Source organism: Hemitrygon akajei, chromosome 3 (assembly GCF_048418815.1).
Source record: "Hemitrygon akajei chromosome 3, sHemAka1.3, whole genome shotgun sequence".
Lineage (NCBI taxonomy): Eukaryota > Metazoa > Chordata > Chondrichthyes > Myliobatiformes > Dasyatidae > Hemitrygon > Hemitrygon akajei.
In genome coordinates, this window is record NC_133126.1 from 180063002 (window position 1) to 180088301 (window position 25300).

Genomic DNA, 25300 nt, shown 5'->3' on the forward strand with positions numbered 1-25300 from the left:
TTGTGCCCCTTTATAAATAAAGACTTTAAAAAATAGTACCATCAGACTTCAACGGACCTCTCTATCTTTGCTGGTAAGTGACCCAGTAACGGGGTACATAACATTAGTAAGATTCACCCTGACCCCGCGCAACCCCCCCCCATTCCGGTCGGCTGGTAGCGCAGTCATATCAGCACCGGGCTAGAGAATGGAGGTTCCCAAGTTCGATTTAGTGACAGACCGCTCCCGTGCCGGGTTGATGTCGATCCAGTGACTCCCGTACCATCTGTGTCAGGTTGATGTCGAGCTCGCAACTTGACCTCGTAAAAAAAAAGTGCCACCTCCAGTTTAAATTCCCACGTGGAATACTGTGGAGGATCAAATACTCAAATCCAGCACAGCCCCCACTTGTCCCATTTAACCTGTCTCATTGCGGTGCAGTTTAGCACCTGGGGAATTCAATGCTGTGGTCCTTAGGACCCAGCGGACCTCCGGAGCCAGCGCAGGTCGGGACCCGCCGCCCACAGTGTTTCTGTTCCATTGATGGGAAGCAATCGCGATTGAAAATAAAGTGGAAATAATAAAGCGTTTGGAAAGAGGTGAAACATCATTGGTCATTGGAAAAGCGTTAGGCTACAGTCGGTCAACGATTGGAACAATTTTAAAGGATAACGAATAAAGTGAGAATAATGGAATATGTGAAAGGCCCTGCCCCGATGAAAGCTACAATTATTATTAAGCAACACAGTGGTTTAATTATTGGAATACATACGTTTCTTAAGTGTTTTATATGCATAGAAAGGAAAAATATATACTATATACTAAGCCAAACGTTTGACTAACTGACGCTAAATAATACCAGATGTACTTGTTCCAACTTACGTACAAATCTGACTTAAAAGACGGACTCAGGAACGGAACTCGTACGTAACCCAGGGACTGCCTGTACTTATAAAAACATCAATAGATACAGGACCAAGAAAAACAAAGATTGGTTTGATGAAAATGACAATGAAATAGAAGAGCTAATCAACAACAAAAGGAAAGCTTTCTGTGCCTGGCAAAAAGACATCAACTGCAAGGCAAAAAGAGAAGCCCACTCCAAAGCTTAGGCTGTAGTAAGGGAAATGAAAATCAGTGGTGGACTGAGAAGGCCCTAAAAATACAGCAGCTTGCTGGCTCTGGTGATATCAGGGGTTTCTTTATTGCCACCAAGACACTGTATGGCCCAAACTATTGTGGCCTAAACCCTCTTCAATCCAAAGATGGACAAAGGCTGCTAAAGGACAATGATGCCAACAGTTCTCGATGGAAGGAACACTTTCAGGAGCTACTTAATCGTAACATCACTGGTGACATTGAATTCATCAACCACCCCCACAACGACCCATGAAGGAGGACATGAGTAAGGTTCTTAGTATCAAGGAGGTGTTTGAGTCTCAGTGTGCTCTCTGTCTAGCTAGAGGAAAATTTGACATGATTATTACAGCACATCAATTGCAGGAGAAAGCCCGAGAGCAATATCTCCCACTTTATATGATCTTCATAAACCTTACAAAAGCATTTGACTCTCTAAATTGCCCTGCCCTTTGGCAGGTACTGTACAAACTCAGGTGCCCTGAAAAATACCTCAAGATCCTGGAGCTCTTACATAATGATATGAGTGCAACAGTCAACAGCAACAGCAGCTCTGAAACAGAACCTTTTAAGGTTGAGGCCAAGTTCAAACAGGGGTGCAACAGCGCCCCAACTCTATTTGTCATTTTCAATGCAACCATTCTTCACCTCACAGGCCAAGACCTCCCACAAGGAGTTCAGATGAGGGGGGGGGGGGGGGGGAGGACCTCTTTAATCTTAACAGGTTCAAGGCAAAGAGCAAAGTGTCAACTACTTCCATCAAGGAGCTCCAATATGCAGACAATGACGCCATTGCAGCTCACTCTGAGGAGGATCTGCAATGCATAATGGATGCTTTTGCCAGAGCGTACAAGCTCCTTGGACTTGATCTAAACATCAAGAACACCCAAATCCTGCACCAATCTGCACCAGATCAAGCTCCTAAACTTCCACCATCCAAGTTGATAACATCCATCTGAAGAACACTGATCATTTTACACATTTTGGCAGCCTTCTTACTTCAAAGGCCAACATTGACCTTGCAATAAATCACATAATAGGCTGTGCGGGTGGAGCTCTCGCCAGGCTGAAAAAGAGGGTTTTTGAAGATCGGGAGATCAAGACCAACACTAAGCTTCTGGTCTATAAAGCTATAGTCCTCCCCTCCTTGCTATATGGAGTGGAATAATGGACAACATACAGCAGGTACATAAAATCCCTAGAAACTTACTATCAAAGATGCCTCCGTAAGATTCTGATAGCTAACTTGAAGGACAGACATACTAACTCCAGCGTCCTGGTGGAAGCTAACAGTAACTCCACAGCCACAATCAACACCAATGCAGTGGGTTGGCCACATCATCTGTATGCCTAATTCCCACCACTCTAAACTAATTCTGCTCGGCCAACTCAAGGATGCAAAGCACTCTTGGAGGGCAGAAAAAGTGGTTCATGGACAATATCAAGACCCACCTGAGGAAGTGCCACATCAACCTGAATGGATGGGAGAAATTAGCACAGGGTAGCAACAAAAGCTGGAGAAGGACTGTCTATGAGGGGACTGCACAGCTTGCAGAATGCCTTCACCACGCTGCAGACTGGGAAAGGCCCAGCCAGCTACATCCGCACCACTTCAATAACCTACACCTGCTAACACTGCAACAGGACTTGTGGATCATGGATCAGCCTCTTCAGCCATGTCAAGGCCCACAAGTGACCAGATCAACCTCCAGGAGAAGAATCATACGCGACTACGAATAATCGCTGATGATGGATAGATAGATAGATAGATAGATAGATAAATAGATAGATAGATAGATAGATAGATAGATAGATAGATAGATAGATACTTTATTCATCCCCATGGGGAAATTCAACTTTTTTCCAATGTCCCATACACTTGTTGTAGCAAAACTAATTACATACAATACTTAACTCAGTAAAAAATATGATATGCAAAATGATGATGATGGTTTACTTCAATCTCTAAAACTACATACACTCGCTTCTTCATGCACTTTGCTTTTCTTTTGGAGTTATAAATGTGAATGTTCATCTCACTGCCACTGTAGTTTGAACCCTTCCCAATCACACAATTGAACCATTTTATAAAGGCTTTGGTCCCCATCTTGTCAAAATTTGTACTTTATCTCCTGCCCCAGAAATACTTCTAACACCCAACAAATCGGAAACATTCCTCCCTGTCTCAAAGCCATACAGTGATCCTTCTTATCTTCCCATTTTCAGTCTTGCTGGTACATGGCTTTGGAAGTAATCCAGAGATCACTACCTTTGGAAGTCCTACATTTTTTCCCCAGCTCTCGAAAATTCGACAATAAGACTTCAATGCCTGTCATTCATGTGGATGTGTATTACAGTCTTTACAAGATGGTATCAGGGCAGTATCACACCCAGCCAAGCTCACTGGGATGGTCACAGAAACTTCTGTCTGCACACTAACAAATGAACCTCCTCTAACAACCACTAATCTTTAGTTTTATTCGCCTCTGACAAGGGAGAACTTTTCCTGCAGTCTAGCCCATACTCTTCCAACCTTGAAATAACTCAAGGTATGTCCCATTAACCTCCTTTCCTCCAGAGAAAACAGAACTCGCCTCTCCTCATAACTGAAAGTCTATTCCAAATGACACCCAATATTGAGTGTTCCTATATTTAAATTTAAAATTGACAGAATAATGACTTGCATTTATAGTGTCTTTAATATGGCAAAATACCTCCCAGTTTCTTCATGAGAACAAAATCAAATGAAATTTGACGCCAAGAGATACAGAGGAGTTAAGACCCATGGCAGAACTTTGACAACTGGAGACTGATACTAAAGCAATATAATTAAGCAATAAAATTAGAGATGGCTTTTAGATCCAACCTGCATCTGTCATCTTCATGCTCAGCAACATTGAGCTCATCAGTGGGGTGGCATGGTAGCTTAACTCTTTAACACCGCCAGGAATTGGAAGATTGGGATTCAATTCCTACCACTGTCTGTACGGAGTTTGCATGCTCTCCCCGTGATTGCGTGAGCTTCTTCCAGGTACCCCAGTTTCCTCCCATGTTATAAAGTCATACAGCTTAGTGTTAGTAAGTTGTAGGCATGCTATGTTGGTGCTGGAAGCATGGGTAAACCTGTATGCTGCCCTCAATACACCCGTGGACTTGTTGGTCATTGATGAAAACAATGCACTTCACTGATTATTTTGATGTACATTTGACAAATAAAGAGAATCTCATCAACAAGGCTAAAAAGCCAACCAGACAGCAAGCCAGAAGGTAAAACACTTAACTAGCAAAAAAAAATTACAATTCAAAGTAAAATTTACTTAAGGACTTATTACAGGGCTGTGGCCAAGTGCTGCTGATTCCTTTTGTAAACACCAGTCACATCCAGCTTAATATTGCCCTTTATCTACTCAATTCCTGGAACTCTTTGCTTGACCAGAATTCTATCAGAGCTATCAAATTTTAGCTGATTTGTATTGTTTTCTTATAGGTTCAAAACCAGTTCCATTATGCTGTTTATAAGGACATCTGCATGGAGGCCAGTGACCAGTGGTGTGCCTCAGGGATCTGTTCTGAGACCCCTACTCTTTGTGATTTTTATAAATGACTTGGATGAGGAAGTGGAGGGATGGGTTAGTAAATTTTCTGATGACACAAAGGTTGGGGGTGTTGCGGATAGTGTGGAGGGCTGTCAGAGGTTACAACGGGACATTGATAGGATGCAAAACTGGGCTGAGAAGTGGCAGATGGAGTTTAACCCAGATAAGTGTGAGATGGTTCATTCTGGTAGATCAAATATGATGGCAGAATATAGTATTAACGGTAAGACTCTTGGCAGTTTGGAGGATCAGAGGAATCTTGGGGTCCGAGTCCAAAGGACACTCAAAGCTGCTATGCAGGTTGACTCTGTGGTTAAGAAGGCATACGGTGCATCGGCCTTCATCAATCGTGGGATTGAGTTTAAGAGCCGAGAGGTAATGTTGCAGCTATGTAGGACCCTGGTCAGACCCCACTTGGAGTACTGTGCTCAGGACGAAGGATGTAGAAACCATAGAAAGAGTGCAGAGGAGATTTACAAGGATGTTGCCTGGACTGAGGAGCATGCTTTACGAGAATAGGCTGAGTGAACTCGGCCTTTTCTCCTTGGAGCGACGGAGGATGAGAGGTGACTTGATAGAGGTGTACAGGATAATGAGAGGCATTGATCATGTGGATAGTCAGAGGCTTTTCCCCAGAGCTGAACTGGTTTGCATGAGATGGCATAGTTTTAAGGTGCTTGGAAGAAGGTACAGAGGACATGTCAGAGATGTTTTTTACGCAGAGTGGTGAGTGTGTGGAGGCGGAAACAATAGGGACTTTTAAGAGACTCCTGGATGGCTACATGGAGCTTAGAAAAATAGAGGGCTATGGGTAAAGCTTAGGTAGTTCGAAGGTAAGGACATGTTCGGCACAGCTTTGTGGACCAAAGGGCCTGTATTGTGCTGTATGTTTTCTATGTTTCTATCTGAGACGTAACACACATTTTAACATCAAAAGCATCACGTCTACAATTGCAGTTTAAAATGTTCCTTACCATTAACTCCGCTGAAGTAATGTCTCTGGATGTTTGGCATTGATCGCTCCGAGAAGCAGAAGCTGCCAGTATGGCCAGTCCGTTGAAAACCTGCTGATAGTGCTCTCCTATGCGCAGAAGTAGCTCATTGTGTAAGCCTTGAAAATCCTGCCTAAGGAGACTGCCCAGTTCAAGTTCAGTTTCATTCTAAATGAAGGAGCATAACAACAAGGAGTGAAAAGGCAGCAATCAAAGGACAGGTGCTAAAGATTACAGCAAATTCATCCCCTTTCTCTCCTCCTCAGATGTGAAAGCAGATATCATCAAGTGCAGGAAAACCTAGAGAACACTTAAACTTTGATTGATAAGTGCCATGCAACAAACATGCCATGTAACTGCCAGTTAATGACACAAACTTAACCTTTCTTTCAACACAGGTTGAGAAAAACATGCCTATCAACTATTTGCCTTATCCACACAAAAACAATGTTTATCTTCAGCTAAATGTATTTCAGCAATTCACCGAAGTTACATTAATAATTCCACAGAATTCTGAAACTTTGACCCATTGAAAAGAGCAAGGACATATCTGCATGGAAAGACTACAGCCTGCAGGTTACCATGTAACAATTACAGCACGGAAACAGGCCATCTCAGCCCTTCTAGTCCGTGCCGAACGCTTACTCTCACCTAGTCCCACCGACCTGCACTCAGCCCATAACCCTCCAAATTATACATTAGGTTTATTATATTAATGTCTTTCATTTCATACACTGTAACTCCCAACCCAGAAACACTATGAACGTCGTCATCGCATGGACTACATCAGTTCATGAAAGTGGCCCAGAAGTACCATCTCAGACTAATTGGGATGCGGTATAAAAATAGGCTTTGTTATCAATGCCCAAATTCTATAAATAAACAAAAAAAAATTATAAAGCACACATTGACAAGAAACAAAAAATGCTATAACTGTCAAAAGAAAGTGAGGAGAGGGGAGAGCAATGGGAGTCTGGGAGAGTGATGAACGAGAGAAAGGAGTGCGACAGTTCAAGATTTTTTGAGCATTAGTCCCTGATACCTGAGGAATAAAAGGCAGTTACATAGATAGTTTAATAACCCAGACACTGGAAACAATCAACAAATCAAGCAGCATCTGTGGAAAAAAAAGTTAATGTTTCAGATCAAAGACCCTTTGCCAGAACTAGAAAAGTAGTTACAGAAACAATGAGATAAGGATGGAAAGCACGAAGGAAGTATCCAGTGACTGGAATAATACATTTGTTGGATTGAGACTGGTCTTCATAATCCAAGTACCAGCATTACAGATTTAAATAAAGAAAAAAAATTTAAAGCAGAAAAAGGAAAAATTAAAGGGTTTTCTGAAACTTCACAGAAAATTTATTATTAACAACTGGTAGCTCACAATTATATTTTAAACAATCCCCAGAAAAATGTGCTAAACGACCTGCATCCCTTTCCAAATGCAACACATCAGCCAGGTCAGTGAAACACTGAAGCCCAGACATGTTCCCACTATGTCTGCAACTAATACTGGTTTTCTGAGATGAATCAGAACACCTCTAGGATATAAAGTTGATGAGACATTTCTCTTGCAATGCTGTTTAAACATTTTCAATTAGACAGTAATTTTTTAGCAAGCAAAGCAAATATAAATTGATATTAACTGCAACAAATAACCTTACCTGCAGATAATGTAGACCACGTTCAAGCTCATCCTTTGAGCAGGAACAGACCAGATGGGAAAAGATGTACTTAAAATTGTTGATGAGAATTTCTCGGCGATTCACATTCAGCTGCTTGGCTATGGTCCGGATCAATAATGAAGATGTAGTACTGGCCTTTGCGGCCAGATATGGCAACAGAGATTGTAAGGTTCGCTGGAAAACAAAATATGGCTCTTTCACAGGCCAGCTTAAATTGAACAATGTTCCTTTGTCAGCATGAGCATTGACTCGAGAAACAATTGTGTAGGACAAGCAAATCATAATGCAGTTTAATATGATGCATTACAGTAACCTCAATTTCTCTGGACCATTATATAACTGTGTTAAAACACTTCCTCACTATTTTTGCTCTACTTATCTTTAAAATGTATTTCTAATTGTAATTTATACCATATTTATACTGTGCTGCTGCCACAATACAACAAATTTCATGACATATGTTTGCGATAATAAACCAGATGCTGTTTCCATACCAGAGCAATAGATTAATTAAAATGCGAACGGCAAATCCCTATCGACATGCAGAAAAAGAATGCCCAAAAATTCAATTTACATCATCCTTTCTGAAAATTATGTAATCGGTAATCATTGTGGAATCATTGTGTCACCCAAGCTCACCCGGCAAGACATTTGGTCTCCCTATCCTAATTTCTATGGGAAAGGAAAGAAGGCACTGTGACCAACATCCCAGTCATAATCACTTCTCAATCTGTACTACTCTAAACTGTGAAATACTGGATGATAAAGTCGAACAAGGGTGGAACCACACTGCAGGAAGGACAAATAACTGAAAATCTAAATGTTCACCATTTATTTTAACAAAGAGCCTCAGGTTTCCGGACAATACATTAAAATGGCAATTCCTTGATATCTTAGTTTAAATATTGTACAAAAAAAGCTTTATTTTTAAGATTTGCTCTGTTACATTCTTCTTACTGAGAGAAACACGGAATACCATTTACATACCGTCAGGAAGCGGTTTAGATCAGGAAAATCAAACACATGAGCAACTTCCGATAACATTTCGAGTGTAATCTGTCGCTGATGATCCAATTCCCGATGACCTAACTCTTTACTCTGGCTTCCAATACTACCACTGGCTGCCAGGTGCCTTGTATGCAATGACTCCACCAAGAACTGCAAAACAAACACAGTATTGGTCAGTGACAGCAGCTTAATCCACAAAATGGATTTCCCTCAAAAAGATCCTAGAACATAAACAACACCCATCTGAAACTCTGGTCATGCCATCTTAAAAAAAATCACATCAACATGAGCTTAAAATTATCAATACATAAATTGCACTCTTCATGCTTGCAGGTCATAACATTTCATGCATCACAGGACATAAACCCTCTGATCCAAGACTCCCCGCACTATTGAAAACATCCTCTCCACTTTATCTGGGCCATTCAATATTTGCTAAGTTTCAATGAGATTCCTCATTCCACGCCCCCATTACTCCAAACTCCAGCAAATGCAGGCCCAGAGCCATCAAACCCTCCTCATACGTCATCTAAAATAGTTTATACCTAGATTGTATGTCCATAAAGTGACGCGAGGCAAAGGAATGTCTGTACATAAGGTGTCTGACTGACAGGAAATGATAAAGAAGTGGTGGTCGGGAGTGAGGGGGGAGGGTTAATGGGTGGATGTGTTGATAAGCCTTCGGGAAACTAACTGTTTTTGAGCCTGGTAGATCTGGCGTGATTACTACATAGCCTCCTATTATTGGAGAATAAAGTTGCATTGTTTGCTGTGTAACCAAAACTATGTAACCAGCTTTGTGTTTGCTATTTGCTATGTATGTATCCAATTTAGTAGGAGAATGAAATCTCTGTATTGTATCTGTACTATTGAACACATCAGTGCCTTGAGAATGTAGCTAACAGTGAGAAACCAGCCTTATATTTACTATGTATCCAACTTATTAGCCAGAATGTAATCTCTGTATTGTCTCTGTACTATTGAACACATCAATGCCTTGAGAATGTAGCTAACTTATACTTACTATGTATCCAACTTATTAGCCAGAATGAAATCTCTGTATTGTCTCTGTACTATTGAACACATCAGTGCCTTGAGAATGTAGCTAACAGTGAAAGTAAGCAATGTAGAGATAACAGTGGTAGATGGGATTGTGGAGTGGTGTGATGGTATGGGGATCAGTCAAAGCCAGGAAGGGGGACACGTGTTCTGAGGAGTAGACTAGAGCAAGTATGGGCTACTGAGCAGAAATACTGGTGGCGAACGGAGAAGCTAATGTGCTGGTGATAAGCGTTGCAAGCGGATAGGGTATGTAACTGAGATAGGAGACGGGGTATGCTAATGTAACTGAGATAGGAGACGGGGTATGCTAATGTAACTGAGATAGGTGACGGGGTGTGCTAATGTAACTGAGATAGGAGACGGGGTATGCTAATGTAACTGAGATAGGAGACGGGGTATGCTAATGTAACTGAGATAGGAGACGGGGTATGCTAATGTAACTGAGATAGGAGACGGGGTATGCTAATGTAACTGAGATAGGAGACGGGGTATGCTAATGTAACTGAGATAGGAGACGGGGTATGCTAATGTAACTGAGATAGGAGACGGGGTGTGCTAATGTAACTGAGATAGGAGACGGGGTATGCTAATGTAACTGAGATAGGAGACGGGGTATGCTAATGTAACTGAGATAGGAGACGGGGTATGCTAATGTAACTGAGATAGGAGACGGGGTATGCTAATGTAACTGAGATAGGAGACGGGGTATGCTGCTGTAACTGAGATAGGAGACGGGGTATGCTGCTGTAACTGAGATAGGAGACGGGGTATGCTGCTGTAACTGAGATAGGAGACGGGGTATGCTGCTGTAACTGAGATAGGAGACGGGGTATGCTGCTGTAACTGAGATAGGAGACGGGGTATGCTGCTGTAACTGAGATAGGAGACGGGGTATGCTGCTGTAACTGAGATAGGAGACGGGGTATGCTGCTGTAACTGAGATAGGAGACGGGGTATGCTAATGTAACTGAGATAGGTGACGGGGTATGCTAATGTAACTGAGATAGGAGACGGGGTGTGCTAATGTAACTGAGATAGGAGACGGGGTGTGCTAATGTAACTGAGATAGGAGACGGGGTATGCTAATGTAACTGAGATAGGAGACGGGGTATGCTAATGTAACTGAGATAGGAGACGGGGTATGCTAATGTAACTGAGATAGGAGACGGGGTATGCTAATGTAACTGAGATAGGAGACGGGGTATGCTAATGTAACTGAGATAGGAGACGGGGTATGCTAATGTAACTGAGATAGGAGACGGGGTATGCTGCTGTAACTGAGATAGGAGACGGGGTATGCTGCTGTAACTGAGATAGGAGACGGGGTATGCTGCTGTAACTGAGATAGGAGACGGGGTATGCTGCTGTAACTGAGATAGGAGACGGGGTATGCTAATGTAACTGAGATAGGAGACGGGGTATGCTAATGTAACTGAGATAGGAGACGTAGTATGCTAATGTAACTGAGATAGGAGACGGGGTATGCTAATGTAACTGAGATAGGAGACGGGGTATGCTAATGTAACTGAGATAGGAGACGGGGTATGCTAATGTAACTGAGATAGGAGACGGGGTATGCTAATGTAACTGAGATAGGTGACGGGGTATGCTAATGTAACTGAGATAGGTGACAGGGTATGCTAATGTAACTGAGATAGGAGACGGGGTGTGCTAATGTAACTGAGATAGGAGACGGGGTATGCTAATGTAACTGAGATAGGAGACGGGGTATGCTAATGTAACTGAGATAGGAGACGGGGTATGCTAATGTAACTGAGATAGGAGACGGGGTATGCTAATGTAACTGAGATAGGAGACGGGGTATGCTAATGTAACTGAGATAGGAGACGGGGTATGCTAATGTAACTGAGATAGGAGACGGGGTATGCTAATGTAACTGAGATAGGAGACGGGGTATGCTAATGTAACTGAGATAGGAGACGGGGTATGCTAATGTAACTGAGATAGGAGACGGGATATGCTAATGTAACTGAGATAGGAGACGGGATATGCTAATGTAACTGAGATAGGAGACGGGGTATGCTAATGTAACTGAGATAGGAGACGGGGTATGCTGCTGTAACTGAGATAGGAGACGGGGTATGCTGCTGTAACTGAGATAGGAGACGGGGTATGCTGCTGTAACTGAGATAGGAGACGGGGTATGCTGCTGTAACTGAGATAGGAGACGGGGTATGCTAATGTAACTGAGATAGGTGACGGGGTATGCTAATGTAACTGAGATAGGAGACGGGGTGTGCTAATGTAACTGAGATAGGAGACGGGGTGTGCTAATGTAACTGAGATAGGAGACGGGGTATGCTAATGTAACTGAGATAGGAGACGGGGTATGCTAATGTAACTGAGATAGGAGACGGGGTATGCTAATGTAACTGAGATAGGAGACGGGGTATGCTAATGTAACTGAGATAGGAGACGGGGTATGCTAATGTAACTGAGATAGGAGACGGGGTATGCTAATGTAACTGAGATAGGAGACGGGGTATGCTGCTGTAACTGAGATAGGAGACGGGGTATGCTGCTGTAACTGAGATAGGAGACGGGGTATGCTGCTGTAACTGAGATAGGAGACGGGGTATGCTGCTGTAACTGAGATAGGAGACGGGGTATGCTAATGTAACTGAGATAGGAGACGGGGTATGCTAATGTAACTGAGATAGGAGACGTGGTATGCTAATGTAACTGAGATAGGAGACGGGGTATGCTAATGTAACTGAGATAGGAGACGGGGTATGCTAATGTAACTGAGATAGGAGACGGGGTATGCTAATGTAACTGAGATAGGAGACGGGGTATGCTAATGTAACTGAGATAGGTGACGGGGTATGCTAATGTAACTGAGATAGGTGACAGGGTATGCTAATGTAACTGAGATAGGAGACGGGGTGTGCTAATGTAACTGAGATAGGAGACGGGGTATGCTAATGTAACTGAGATAGGAGACGGGGTATGCTAATGTAACTGAGATAGGAGACGGGGTATGCTAATGTAACTGAGATAGGAGACGGGGTATGCTAATGTAACTGAGATAGGAGACGGGGTATGCTAATGTAACTGAGATAGGAGACGGGGTATGCTAATGTAACTGAGATAGGAGACGGGGTATGCTAATGTAACTGAGATAGGAGACGGGGTATGCTAATGTAACTGAGATAGGAGACGGGGTATGCTAATGTAACTGAGATAGGAGACGGGATATGCTAATGTAACTGAGATAGGAGACGGGATATGCTAATGTAACTGAGATAGGAGACGGGGTATGCTAATGTAACTGAGATAGGAGACGGGGTATGCTGCTGTAACTGAGATAGGAGACGGGGTATGCTGCTGTAACTGAGATAGGAGACGGGGTATGCTGCTGTAACTGAGATAGGAGACGGGGTATGCTAATGTAACTGAGATAGGAGACGGGGTATGCTAATGTAACTGAGATAGGAGACGGGGTATGCTAATGTAACTGAGATAGGTGACAGGGTATGCTAATGTAACTGAGATAGGAGACGGGGTGTGCTAATGTAACTGAGATAGGAGACGGGGTATGCTGCTGTAACTGAGATAGGAGACGGGGTATGCTGCTGTAACTGAGATAGGAGACGGGGTATGCTAATGTAACTGAGATAGGAGACGGGGTATGCTAATGTAACTGAGATAGGAGACGGGGTATGCTAATGTAACTGAGATAGGAGACGGGGTATGCTAATGTAACTGAGATAGGAGACGGGGTATGCTGCTGTAACTGAGATAGGAGACGGGGTATGCTGCTGTAACTGAGATAGGAGACGGGGTATGCTGCTGTAACTGAGATAGGAGACGGGGTATGCTGCTGTAACTGAGATGGGAGACGGGGTATGCTGCTGTAACTGAGATAGGAGACGGGGTATGCTGCTGTAACTGAGATAGGAGACGGGGTATGCTGCTGTAACTGAGATAGGAGACGGGGTATGCTGCTGTAACTGAGATAGGAGACGGGGTATGCTGCTGTAACTGAGATAGGAGACGGGGTATGCTGCTGTAACTGAGATAGGAGACGGGGTATGCTGCTGTAACTGAGATAGGAGACGGGGTATGCTGCTGTAACTGAGATAGGAGACGGGGTATGCTGCTGTAACTGAGATAGGAGACGGGGTATGCTAATGTAACTGAGATAGGAGACGGGGTATGCTAATGTAACTGAGATAGGAGACGGGGTATGCTAATGTAACTGAGATAGGAGACGGGGTATGCTAATGTAACTGAGATAGGAGACGGGGTATGCTAATGTAACTGAGATAGGAGACGGGGTATGCTAATGTAACTGAGATAGGAGACGGGGTATGCTGCTGTAACTGAGATAGGTGACGGGGTATGCTGCTGTAACTGAGATAGGAGACGGGGTATGCTGCTGTAACTGAGATAGGAGACGGGGTATGCTGCTGTAACTGAGATAGGAGACGGGGTATGCTAATGTAACTGAGATAGGAGACGGGGTATGCTGCTGTAACTGAGATAGGAGACGGGGTATGCTGCTGTAACTGAGATAGGAGACGGGGTATGCTGCTGTAACTGAGATAGGAGACGGGGTATGCTAATGTAACTGAGATAGGAGACGGGGTATGCTAATGTAACTGAGATAGGAGACGGGGTATGCTAATGTAACTGAGATAGGAGACGGGGTATGCTAATGTAACTGAGATAGGAGACGGGGTATGGTAATGTAACTGAGATAGGAGACGGGGTATGGTAATGTAACTGAGATAGGAGACGGGGTATGCTAATGTAACTGAGATAGGAGATGGGGTATGCTAATGTAACTGAGATAGGAGACGGGGTATGCTAATGTAACTGAGATAGGAGACGGGGTATGCTAATGTAACTGAGATAGGAGACGGGGTATGCTAATGTAACTGAGATAGGAGACGGGGTATGCTAATGTAACTGAGATAGGAGACGGGGTATGGTAATGTAACTGAGATAGGAGACGGGGTATGCTAATGTAACTGAGATAGGAGACGGGGTATGCTAATGTAACTGAGATAGGAGACGGGGTATGCTAATGTAACTGAGATAGGTGACGGGGTATGCTAATGTAACTGAGATAGGAGACGGGGTGTGCTAATGTAACTGAGATAGGAGACGGGGTATGCTAATGTAACTGAGATAGGAGACGGGGTATGCTAATGTAACTGAGATAGGAGACGGGGTATGCTAATGTAACTGAGATAGGAGACGGGGTATGCTAATTCAACTAAGATAAGAAATTACTATAAAGAATACTGTGAACTAGCGTTCGGGGGACAATTAGTGACACGCTCATTAATTGTCTCAGCTTTTGTTTGCAAATAAAGGCTTAAACTTCTCGAAGAATCTTCTGCGTCTCCTGGTTATTTCAAGAAACCACGACAAAACTATCTGACGGGCGTGACAAACAAACCACATACAGGGTGGGTGGGATCCTTCACGACATTACAAACAAGAGAAAATCTGCAGATCCAACAGGACACACCACCAAGCACATCTTTCCCTCCCTCCACTTTCTGCTTTCCGCAGGGATCACTCCCTACACGACTCTCTTGTCCATTCGTCCCTCCCCAATGATCTCCCTCCTGACACTTACCCTTGCAAGCGGAGCAAGTGCTTCACCTGTCCCTACACCTCCTCCCTCACTACCATTCTGGGCCCCAAACATGGCTTCCAGGTGAGGCAACACTTCACCTGTGAGTCTGTTGGGGTCATTTACCGTGCCCAGTGCTCTCGGTGTGGCCTCTTGAATATCAGTGAGACCCAACATAGATTGGGAGACTGCTTCACTGACTACCTACGCTCCGTCTACCAGAAGAAGTGGGATCTCCCAGTGGCCACCCATTTTAATGCCACTTCCCATTCCCATTCTGATATGTCAATCTACGGCCTCCTCTACGGTTGCAATGAAGCCACACTCAGGTTAAAGGAACAATACCTTATATTCTGTCTGGTTAGTCTCCAACCTGATAGCATGAACATCTTCTTGAACTTCCAGTAATGGCTCCCCTCCCCACCTGCCCTCTCCTTCACTAGTCCCCATCTCCCTTTCCTTCTCTCACCTTATCACCTTACCTGCCCATTGCCACTCTCTGGTGCTCCTCTCTCCTTTTCTTTCTTCCATGGCCTTCTGTTCCCTCCTATCGAACTCCCCCTTCTCCAGCCCTGTATCTCTTTCACTAATCAACTTCCCAGCTCCTTACTTCATCCTTCTCCTTCCCGGTTTCACCTATCACCTTGTGTTTCTCTCTCCCCTCCCCCACCTTTTAAATCTAATCTTTTTTTTTCTCCAGTCCTGCCAAAGGGTCTTGGCCCGAAACGTCGACTATACTTTTTTCCATAGATGCTGCCTGGCCCTGCTCAGTTCCTCCAGCATTTTGTATGTGTTCCTTCATGATATTGCTGGTCTTTCTCCAGCAACTTTCCATATACATATGCCCTTGATGGTGTGGACTGGTGCAGGTGATGCATTGGCCAGTTTTGACTACCCGTTGTAGAGGCTTCCTGTCTGCCACAGTGCAGTTTCTGTACTATGCAGTGATGAGCATGTTACAATGCTCTCTACTGCGCATCTATAGAAGGTTTTGAGTCCAGATCTCTTCAACCTCTTCAGGAAGCAGAACCCCACCACTGCCACGTCACTGGCAAACTTGAAGGTATAATTAAGCAACACACACAAAATGCTGGTGGAACGCAGCAGGCCAGGCAGCATCTATAGGGAGAAGCACTGTCGATGTTTCGGGCCGAGACCCTTCGTCAGGACTAACTGAAAGGAAAGATAGTAAAAGAGATTTGAAAGTAGGAGGGGGAGGGGAAAATGCAAAATGACAGGAGAAGACCGAAGGAGGTGGGTGGAGCTGAGAGCCGGAAAGGTGATTGGCAAAGGGATACAGAGCTGGAGAAGGGAAAGGATCATGGGACGGGAGGACTAGGGAGAAAGAAAGAGGGAGGGGAGCACCAGAGGGAAATGGAGAACAGGCAGAGTGATGGGCAGAAAGAGAGAGAAAAAAAAGGAGGGGTATAATTACTTGGCCGTTTGGCCATGTAGTTGTATGTGAAGAGAGTGCATAGCAGTGGGCTCAGCACACAACTCCAGGGAGCACCCATGTTGAGGATGATGGGGAGGGAGTAGGGTTTGTGTATCCTATTTGAGGCCTGTTTGTTGTTAAGTTGTACACTGCTTGTATCTCTGAATACGTGGCCTCAAGAGCTAATGAACAAAAGACTAAGATAACTGAGGAGTCATGGTGGCATTTTCTTTTAAAAGAGGGCCAATACGAATTGGAAAAAAAGCATCAGGAAGATGCAGAGGACAACAAAGATCTTTTCTCAAGAATAAGAACAAGCAGCAAGCCAGGACTCAATGAAATCATACCTGTTTCTGCATCAGAAAATTACAGATTTGAGTACTCTCCAGAAAAAGCCTTGTGAAAGCGGGTGTATGTGTAGGTATAGGTGTAGACTGGTTATTATTCCACAGGTACTGGAAGGGAAATCCAAATGAAAACAGCCTGACCCTGCCCCTCCTTGTCTGTGTTATGCTAATGAACAGGCAACTGAAACAAGGGCTTTTCTTTCAAAAGCAATCCAGCATGTCATGAATCTAAAAGAATGCAAAGGAAAGTGCATTGTGCTCTAATAGGCAAATATAATTTGAATATCCTTTAATGTTAGTTACTTTATGATTTTATGTTGCAATGCTACAGCATTAAATGAAAGAAAATATAACTAATCACTTAAGATTATGAAGGGAAAATAACATTTCCAATCTAAAAATGACATAACCTCTTAAGGCAATTCATCAAATTAACAGTACATACGAGAGGCACAGATGATAATGAAACACTAATAAAATAAACAAGATGGATTTTGAAGAAACAAAATCTGTATTACTGTTTAATTATTTTTACATTAATTTATTCTTAAAACTAATTTAGAATTATTCCTAACACATTAAGTTTCATCTCTCTGAACCCTGTGTCTAGGAGTTTTGTAGTTGAGATTCAACTTCGTTTTTACAGCATCCTTTTAAGAACAAAAATAGAGAAAGTTCTATTCACTTTCTAGATATCTTCATTTTTCATACTTCCTCACTTAATTGTCAATTATTTTGTACTATTTCTAAAAGAATGTTTTCCAAAGCAAGAGCACTTCCTTTTTTGCTTAACTAGCATTACCTTTCAAAATTTAGAATAACACAAATCCATTGCAAAGCAAATTTGAAACTGACTCGTGTACAGTTGTCAAATTAACTGTGTATAGAACAAAATAAATAGCACAATCAACACAGATTAGGAAGATCAAATGCAACCTCCACCAATATCTCAAATCGCCAGTTAGCAATTAGCAGTTAGCCAGAATCAAAATACTTGAGCATGATGAGCTTCCAGTTATCAAGAGCAGTTTCTCAGACTCACCTGACAAATGGGCTTTTTGTACTGACTGAAGAAGGCTTGCAATTTCATACACTTTGCTGCAGCTAGTGCTCTGATCTCGGTATAAGCAGCACCAGCAACATATGTAAACTTCGACAACAAACAATGGCACAGGTGTAAAAGAGCAAATGGTACCAGATCTCCCTTTGCAGCTCTGTTTGAGGATATAAAAGATATAAAATTTATATAAATGTCAGTATTTATGGATTACTAGCACTTTTATGCATACTAGTGTCATAAAATGTCATGAGTGAATTTGTATTCCAGATTTGGTCAATAATTAGCAAAAGTAGTTTGTTTCAGGCAACCAGACCCCAGTGTATACTTCTGGCTTTTTCCTGACATGTGATGGCAGCATCATGGTTTACTAAGATTCTGACATCAGCTTGTATACAACAGATGACAAGTCCTGTATCATTGTGCCACAGCACTGTGACACCTTGTTTCAGTTCAGATTCTAAGTTTCATGAATTTGGTTGCATCAGGAGGCAGATATGTAGTTCTGATCATCAGTAGTTCATCAAAATGAGAACATTAGTCACAAACCACCTGGGTCAATACTAATCACCTTAAGTTCTGCCTTCCCTGGTGCTACCTAAGTCAGAAAAACAAGCAAGAGAATCATCTTGAAAATGGAGGGGAAACATAATATATATTCTTCTAGTTTCAAGACATGCTTAAATCAGTTAACCAATTTTACAAAAGTCTCTTTCTGCAGTTTTCAACAAGCTCAAAAATTCTGAATCCTATTTACTTGCCTTCCTATTTCTCTGGTTGTAAGTATTAATGTATCTTTCAGCTCATTGTCTCCTGACATCTTTGCATTGGCATATGCCTCTTTCAACTTTGTTACAAGCAGCTGAAATTAAATTGCATACATTAATTTCATTAAAATATAATTTCAATATTAAATGAGATACAGGCATATGAATAACTACATGTACTGTCCACAATAACCATATATTACCAACAGAGCCAAGTAATTCATGTTGTTAATTTTTTTAGTGCAGATGATTGAAATCAGAAATAAAAACAGAAAATGTCAGAAATAGTCAGCAATTCAGAAAACATTTTCACAAAGAGAAAGAGTCAGATTCAAGACCTTTCATCAGAACACATGCTGTTAGACTGCAGCTGGTTAGAATACTTGTGCTGAATAATTAAAGCTAAAACTTGCTACTGGCTGACACAGAAATAAAACAATTAATCAGAACACTTATTTGCCAAGTATTTGTCAAGATAGTGAAAGGAAACCAGAGCATAGTCCCAGTAAAATGAAACATAGCTTCTTCCTGCAAATCCAACTTTACTCACCTCTTTAAGTAAACTCTGATCCTCAATTTCTTGGGATTCTATCAAATTATGTATTTTTTCACTAAATGCAATTCTGACAGCTTTATTTGGATCTTCCATGAGGTTCAATATTGCACTATTAATGGCCTTTGTATCCAAATCATTTTTTGTCAAATTCACATACTTACACAAATAGGGAATACTTTGTATGAATGCTGTGTGGGTAGGGATAGAAATGTAGAAATTAGTATTAACATATTAATACATTAATTCCAAAATACTACTTAATATCACAGTCCTATTTTAATTATTTATAGCCATCTAAAATATTCATAAAGCATGCAACAATAATTAAAACATTATAAAAAATATTTCTCCCCAGAAAATCTGAAAAACCGGATTCAAGTTCACAACCCATGCTAGTTAAACAGTAATTTTTTTAAACTGTTATAAGCAAATTGAGCAAACTCTAAGCCTAGTGGCGGGGTGTAGACAGGTCTCTATCAAAGGAGATGTAAGGCACTCCTTCCTTCTGCTAGCCTGCAGGTCACTCTTGGACAAGGTGTAGCTCCTGCTCAGCTCCCTATCAGGGTCATGTGAAGCCATGGGAGCAGGTGGTGGATGGTCGTATGAGCAGCTGATGCATATCACATGTCCTGGTTGTGCGACCACTGATGCCAGGCAAACAGTCTCTGAAGAGTATTGATAATGGCTGGGGTCACTGCTCTTGTAAAGACACTGCCCAGAAGAAAGCAATGGCCAAAAACAATCATGGCCATTGCTGTAGAAAAATTGCCAAGAACAATAATGATCATAGAAAACCATGATTGCCAATGTTATATGACACAGCACATAACGAAGATGATGAAGACACGTTAACATCCACTTTTTGTATGATTTGTTTTATTTCAGTTTGCAATACCCACCATCTTCTCAGGATATATTGTTTGGAGAAATATTGATGTACATGTGATGATAAACTTTGGTATTAAAGAAGTGAATGCTGGGAATTAAATCGTTTTCAACACAGATTAGAATACAATAATGAGAAAAAGCAACAAATAATCTGCTGGAGGAACTCAGCTGGTTGAGGAGCATCTGTGGAGAGAAACAAGAAATGTCAACAATAATTACATCAAGATAGAGAGGCGAGGTAACCAGTGAAAGAGGGAAGGGTTGGATGAAGGGTCTCAACTGAAACATCAAATATTTATTAACTCTATAGGTGGAGGCAGAGTTACAATGGTGCTCAATAGCAACTCCTCCGACTTCAGCTTCAAAAACAGTTGAATTTCTACCTTTGATGTCTCTCTTTTTTTTCTTTTCAGGGTAGATAGGGTTCTGTTGAAGACCCTGACCTAGAGTTACACTCAAACTTCAGCTCTTTGCCGTGACAGGACCCATTCCTGGAGGGTCACGGCCAGCCACTTTTCAAAATCCCAAGGACGCGGTCTAGAAGACCAGCATGCCTTCAGGTTCCGAGCTTTTGCGGCCCTGTGGACAGGCTGATTCTATGCCAGTGCTGCTGACTGAAGCTTCAATGGAGAAAAACTGAACATTGGGAGCAGAGGATCAGCTGTCAGAGGCTCTGTGCTTGGCAAAAAATTCTCTCTCTCTCCCTCTCTCTCTCTCTCTCACTCTCACTCTCTGGTGAGAGGAGTTTGTTGCCAATTCTCCGGTCAAAGAACTCGGGACAAAAAAGCGAAGCAACAGAATTTTAACACCATAAATCAGGAAGTTGTTTTACTATGTCTCCCCTTTGGCTGTGAAAGAGGAGTGAGAGAGCCTGTAGTCTGTTGAATTGTACTGCAGATCATGGTCTTCACTGGGTGCTTTGCATGCTTGGTGGGTAAAGGGTGCTGATGATTTTCTTTACTGAAGTAAGTGGGAGAGGAGGGAGATCATTGCTCTGCTGTTGCTTGAGCTTGGGAAGGGGGAGTTTTGGGCTTTGGAGTTCTAACATTTTTACTGTCACTCATACTTTAGGGGTCTTTTGTTTTTGTGGATGTGTACGGACAAGAATTTCAGGGTGTATATTGAATACATTTCTCTGATATTAAATGAAACTATACAAACCATTCAACATCCAAAGGTACTGCTCGACTTGCTGAGTTCCTCCAGCATTTTTTTTGTGTGCCATTGAGACAGATAAGAGCAAGGTGGGAGAAGAAGCATGAGGTTGGAGACAACTGTTGGAAGGAGATAAGCAAAATCAGAGTCCAAAGCTCAACTCTAATAAGTAAAGGAAGTGATTATGGGATCATTATGGGGGAGTTTAACAACAGATGAATCCAAAGAGGGAGAGGGGTGAATTGTGGTGTAGTCAGTGATAATTAGTTCATTATTGTCACTTGTACCAAGTTATGTTGAAAAACTTTGTTTTGCATGCCATCCGTACAGATCATTTCAGCATATCACTATATTGACGGATCACAAGGGGAAAACAATAACAATGCAGAAAATAATTGAAGCTAATAATAAAATGCAATATAGTTACAGAGAAAGCAGAGTGTAAGCAGACAATGAGGTGAGGCCAAGATGATATAATCTCTGCCCACCTCATCTACAATAGGTCCATTCTATAGTCTTATAACAAGAGAGAAATTGCCCTTGAATTGAATTGAATTGAATTGATTTTATTACTTACATCCTTCACATACACAAGGAGTAAACATCTTTACATTACATCTCCGTCAAAATGTGCAAAATGCAATTTATAGTAATTTGTAATAAATAGTACGTACAACAGGACAGTCAATATAGCGACCGTGGCTGACAAGGGACGTCAAAGACTGCAGAAAAGCCAAAGAGAGGGCATTTCACATAGCAAAATTTAGTGAGAAGTTAGAGGTTTCTAAAAACCAACAGAAAGCAAATAAAAAAGCCATAAGGAGAGAAAAGATGAAATATGAAGATAAGCTAGTGAAAAATATAAAAGATATATAAAGAGTAATAGAAAAGCGCAAGTGGATATCTGACTGCTGGAAAATGACACTGGAGAGAAAGTAATGGGGGACAAAGAAATGGTGAATGATCTTAAGTATTTTGTGTCATTTTTCAGTGTGGAAAACGATAGAGGTATGCCAGGGGGGCAGAAGTGAGTGTAGTTGCTATTAATAAGAAAAAGGGGCTTGGGAAGATAGATAAGAAAGTCTTAAGGTAGATTAAGTCACCTGAACCAGATGGACTACACCCCAGGGTTCTGAAAGAGATAGCTGAAGAGATCGTGGAGGCATTAGTAATGATCTTTCAAGGATTCATAGATTCTAGAATGGTTCCAGAATTATTCCAAAATGAAAGGGTTAAATTATGAGGAACTGGCCCTGGTCCTGTACTCACTGGAGTTTAGCAAAAAGGAGGGGGGGGGGCGAGTCTCATTGAAATCTATTGAATTTTGAAAGGACTCATCAGAGTGGATTTGGAGAGGATGTTAGGATGTTTCCAATAATTGGGGCCACAGTTACAGAACAGAGGGACATTCATTTTGAACAGATAAGGAGGAACTTCTCTAGCCAGAGAGTGTGGAGTTCATTGCGACAGATGGCTGTGGAAGCCAAGTCATTGAGTATATTTAAAGTAGAGGTTAACAGGTTCTTCATTAGTCAAGGCATCAAAGGTTATGAAGAGAAGGCAGGAGAGTGAGGTTGAGAGCGATAACAAATGAGCCATGATGGATGGCAGAGCAGACTTCATGGCCTAATTCTGCTCCTATAACTTAAGGAACAAATGATGTTTTCCACTTAGCATTGAGAAAGAGGAGAGAATCAAAAGAGAGTGGTGCTTCAGTAGATCAAGCTTCCAGATTGTTCAATGTCATTTCAAAGTTCAAAGTAAATTTTGTTATCTAAGTACATATATGTCACCATATACAACCCTAAGATTCACCTTCGCGTGGGCATTCTCAGCAAACCTATAGAATAGTAGCTAGATAGGGACCAATGAAATATCCTTTATAGTTCTCCAGTACATGTGTATAAAGGAGAACAATTGTTATGCCAGATCTGATGCAGCACACAAGAAAAACACAAGATAAGGAAAACTATAATAAAAATCACAATAAATATAAATGCATCAAATAATTTGTATACATAGATTGATTGTATGTCCATAAAGTGACGCTTGACATAGAAGAGTCTGTACATAAGGTGACTGACAGGAAATAATAAAGTAGTGGTGGTTGGGTGTTTGGAAGGGTGAGTTGGCAGGTGGTTGTGTTAATTAGCCTTACTACTAGGGGAAAGTAACTCTTTTTGAGTTTGGTGTTTCTGCCATAGATGCTGGTAGCTTCCTTCTTGATGACAGTGGGATGATATTTCATGAGCAGGATGGGTGGGTCCCTTCATGATACTGCTGGCCTTCTTTCAGCACCTTTCTGTACATATTGCCTTGATGGTGGGTAGCCTACTGCCAGTGATGCATTGGGCAGTATCTACCACCCATTGTAGAGCCTGTCTGTCGTAGTGCAGTTTCTGCACTATGCAATGAGCATGTTACAGTGCTCTCAACTGCACATTTGCCAGTACAGATGTGCATAGTCCAGCTTTCTTCAGCCTCCTCAAAAAGTAGAGGTGTGGGTGAGCTTTCTTTAATTGTGCAGAATGTGTTCTGGGACCATCACAGCAACACAGACAAAATGCTGGAGGAACTCAGCAAGCCAGGTAACATCTATGAAAAAGAGTACAGTCAATGTTTTGGGACGAGATCATTCAGCAGGACACTCACCGATATGCTTTGTGGTCTCGGCCCGAAACATTTACAGTACTCTTCCGTAGATGCTGCCTGGCCTTCAGAGGTTGGGTGAAATGTACACACCCAGGAATTTGAAACTGCTCGTAATTTCCACTGCAGTGCTGCTGATGAAAGAGGGGTATGAGCGGTGTGAGTTCTCTTGAAGTCGATCAGCATTTCCTTTGTCTTACTGACACTGAGGAAGGGGTTATTTGCCCGGCACAAGGCCCTGAGTTCTTCTACCTCCTCTCTGTAGGCTGTCTCATCGATTTTGGTGATGAGCCCCACCACTGTTATGTGAAGCTGACAATGTAATTACTCCGGTGTTTGGCCATGCAGTCATGTGTGAGCTTAGTGTACGGCAATCAGCTCAGGCTCGGGAGACAGCCCCAGTGGGGGACACCAATATTGCAGATGATGGGAAGGAAACACAGTCGTGTATCTTGACGGAGGTCTTTTGGTTAGAAAGTCCAACACTCAGCTGTACATTGGGGTAATTTCAACAAGCAGTAGGATTTTGTTCACCAAAGTCTGTGGGATGATAGTGTTGAAGGCCAAGCTGAAATCCAGAAACACCACTCTGACACAAGTGTCTTGGTTTTCAAGATGGGTCAGGGCCAGGTTCATGACAGATGTTATGGCATCTGCTGTAAAGCAATTCTGTTGGTAAACATATTGGTGAGTGTCCAATGTGGCAAGAATAGAGTTTGTGATATGCGCCATTATCAGCTATTAAAAGTACTTCATGATGATTGGCATCAGTGCATCAGGCAGTAGTCATTTATACCTGAAGGTGGAGAGTTCTTTGGTATAGGGATGAAATTGGCTAACTTGAAGCATATGGGGACAGCAACCTGTATGGGTGAAGTATTGAAGATATCTGTGAAGACATCAGTGAGTTGTGTACTGAGTACTTGGCCTGGGACATTGTCAGGCCCAACCTCTTTATGAAGCTGACTTTCTGTAGAGTCCTTAAGACTCAAGATATAGGGGCAGAATTAGGCCGTTCAGCCTATCAAGTCTGCTCCACCATTCCATCATGGCTGATTCTGGATCCCACTCAACCCCATACACCTGCCTTCTCGCCATATCCTTCGATGCCATGACCAATCAGGAATCTATCAACTTCCACCTTAAATATACCCATGGACTTGACTTCAACCGCAGTCTGTGGCAGAGCATTCCACAGATTCACCTCTCCGGCTAAAAAAATTCCTCCTTACCTCTGTTCTAAAGGTCATCTCTCAACTTTGAGGCTGCGCCCTCTATTTCCGGATACTCCCATCATAGGAAACATCCTCTCCACATCCACCCTATCTAGACCTTTCAACATTCAGTAGGATTAAATGAGATTTCCCCACATT

At 42.3% G+C, this 25300-nt stretch overlaps 1 protein-coding gene across 1 annotated transcript in view; it reads right to left on the reverse strand.

Annotated features, from left to right (window-relative positions):
* The window catches only part of atr (ATR serine/threonine kinase), a 135557-nt gene that overhangs the window by 71688 nt on the left and 38569 nt on the right, over nucleotides 1–25300 (reverse strand). The window contains 6 exon segments of the mRNA XM_073039026.1: nucleotides 5687–5872; nucleotides 7372–7566; nucleotides 8380–8550; nucleotides 17898–18069; nucleotides 18674–18774; nucleotides 19230–19423. Of these exon segments, the coding sequence (XP_072895127.1) occupies nucleotides 5687–5872; nucleotides 7372–7566; nucleotides 8380–8550; nucleotides 17898–18069; nucleotides 18674–18774; nucleotides 19230–19423 (1019 nt within the window).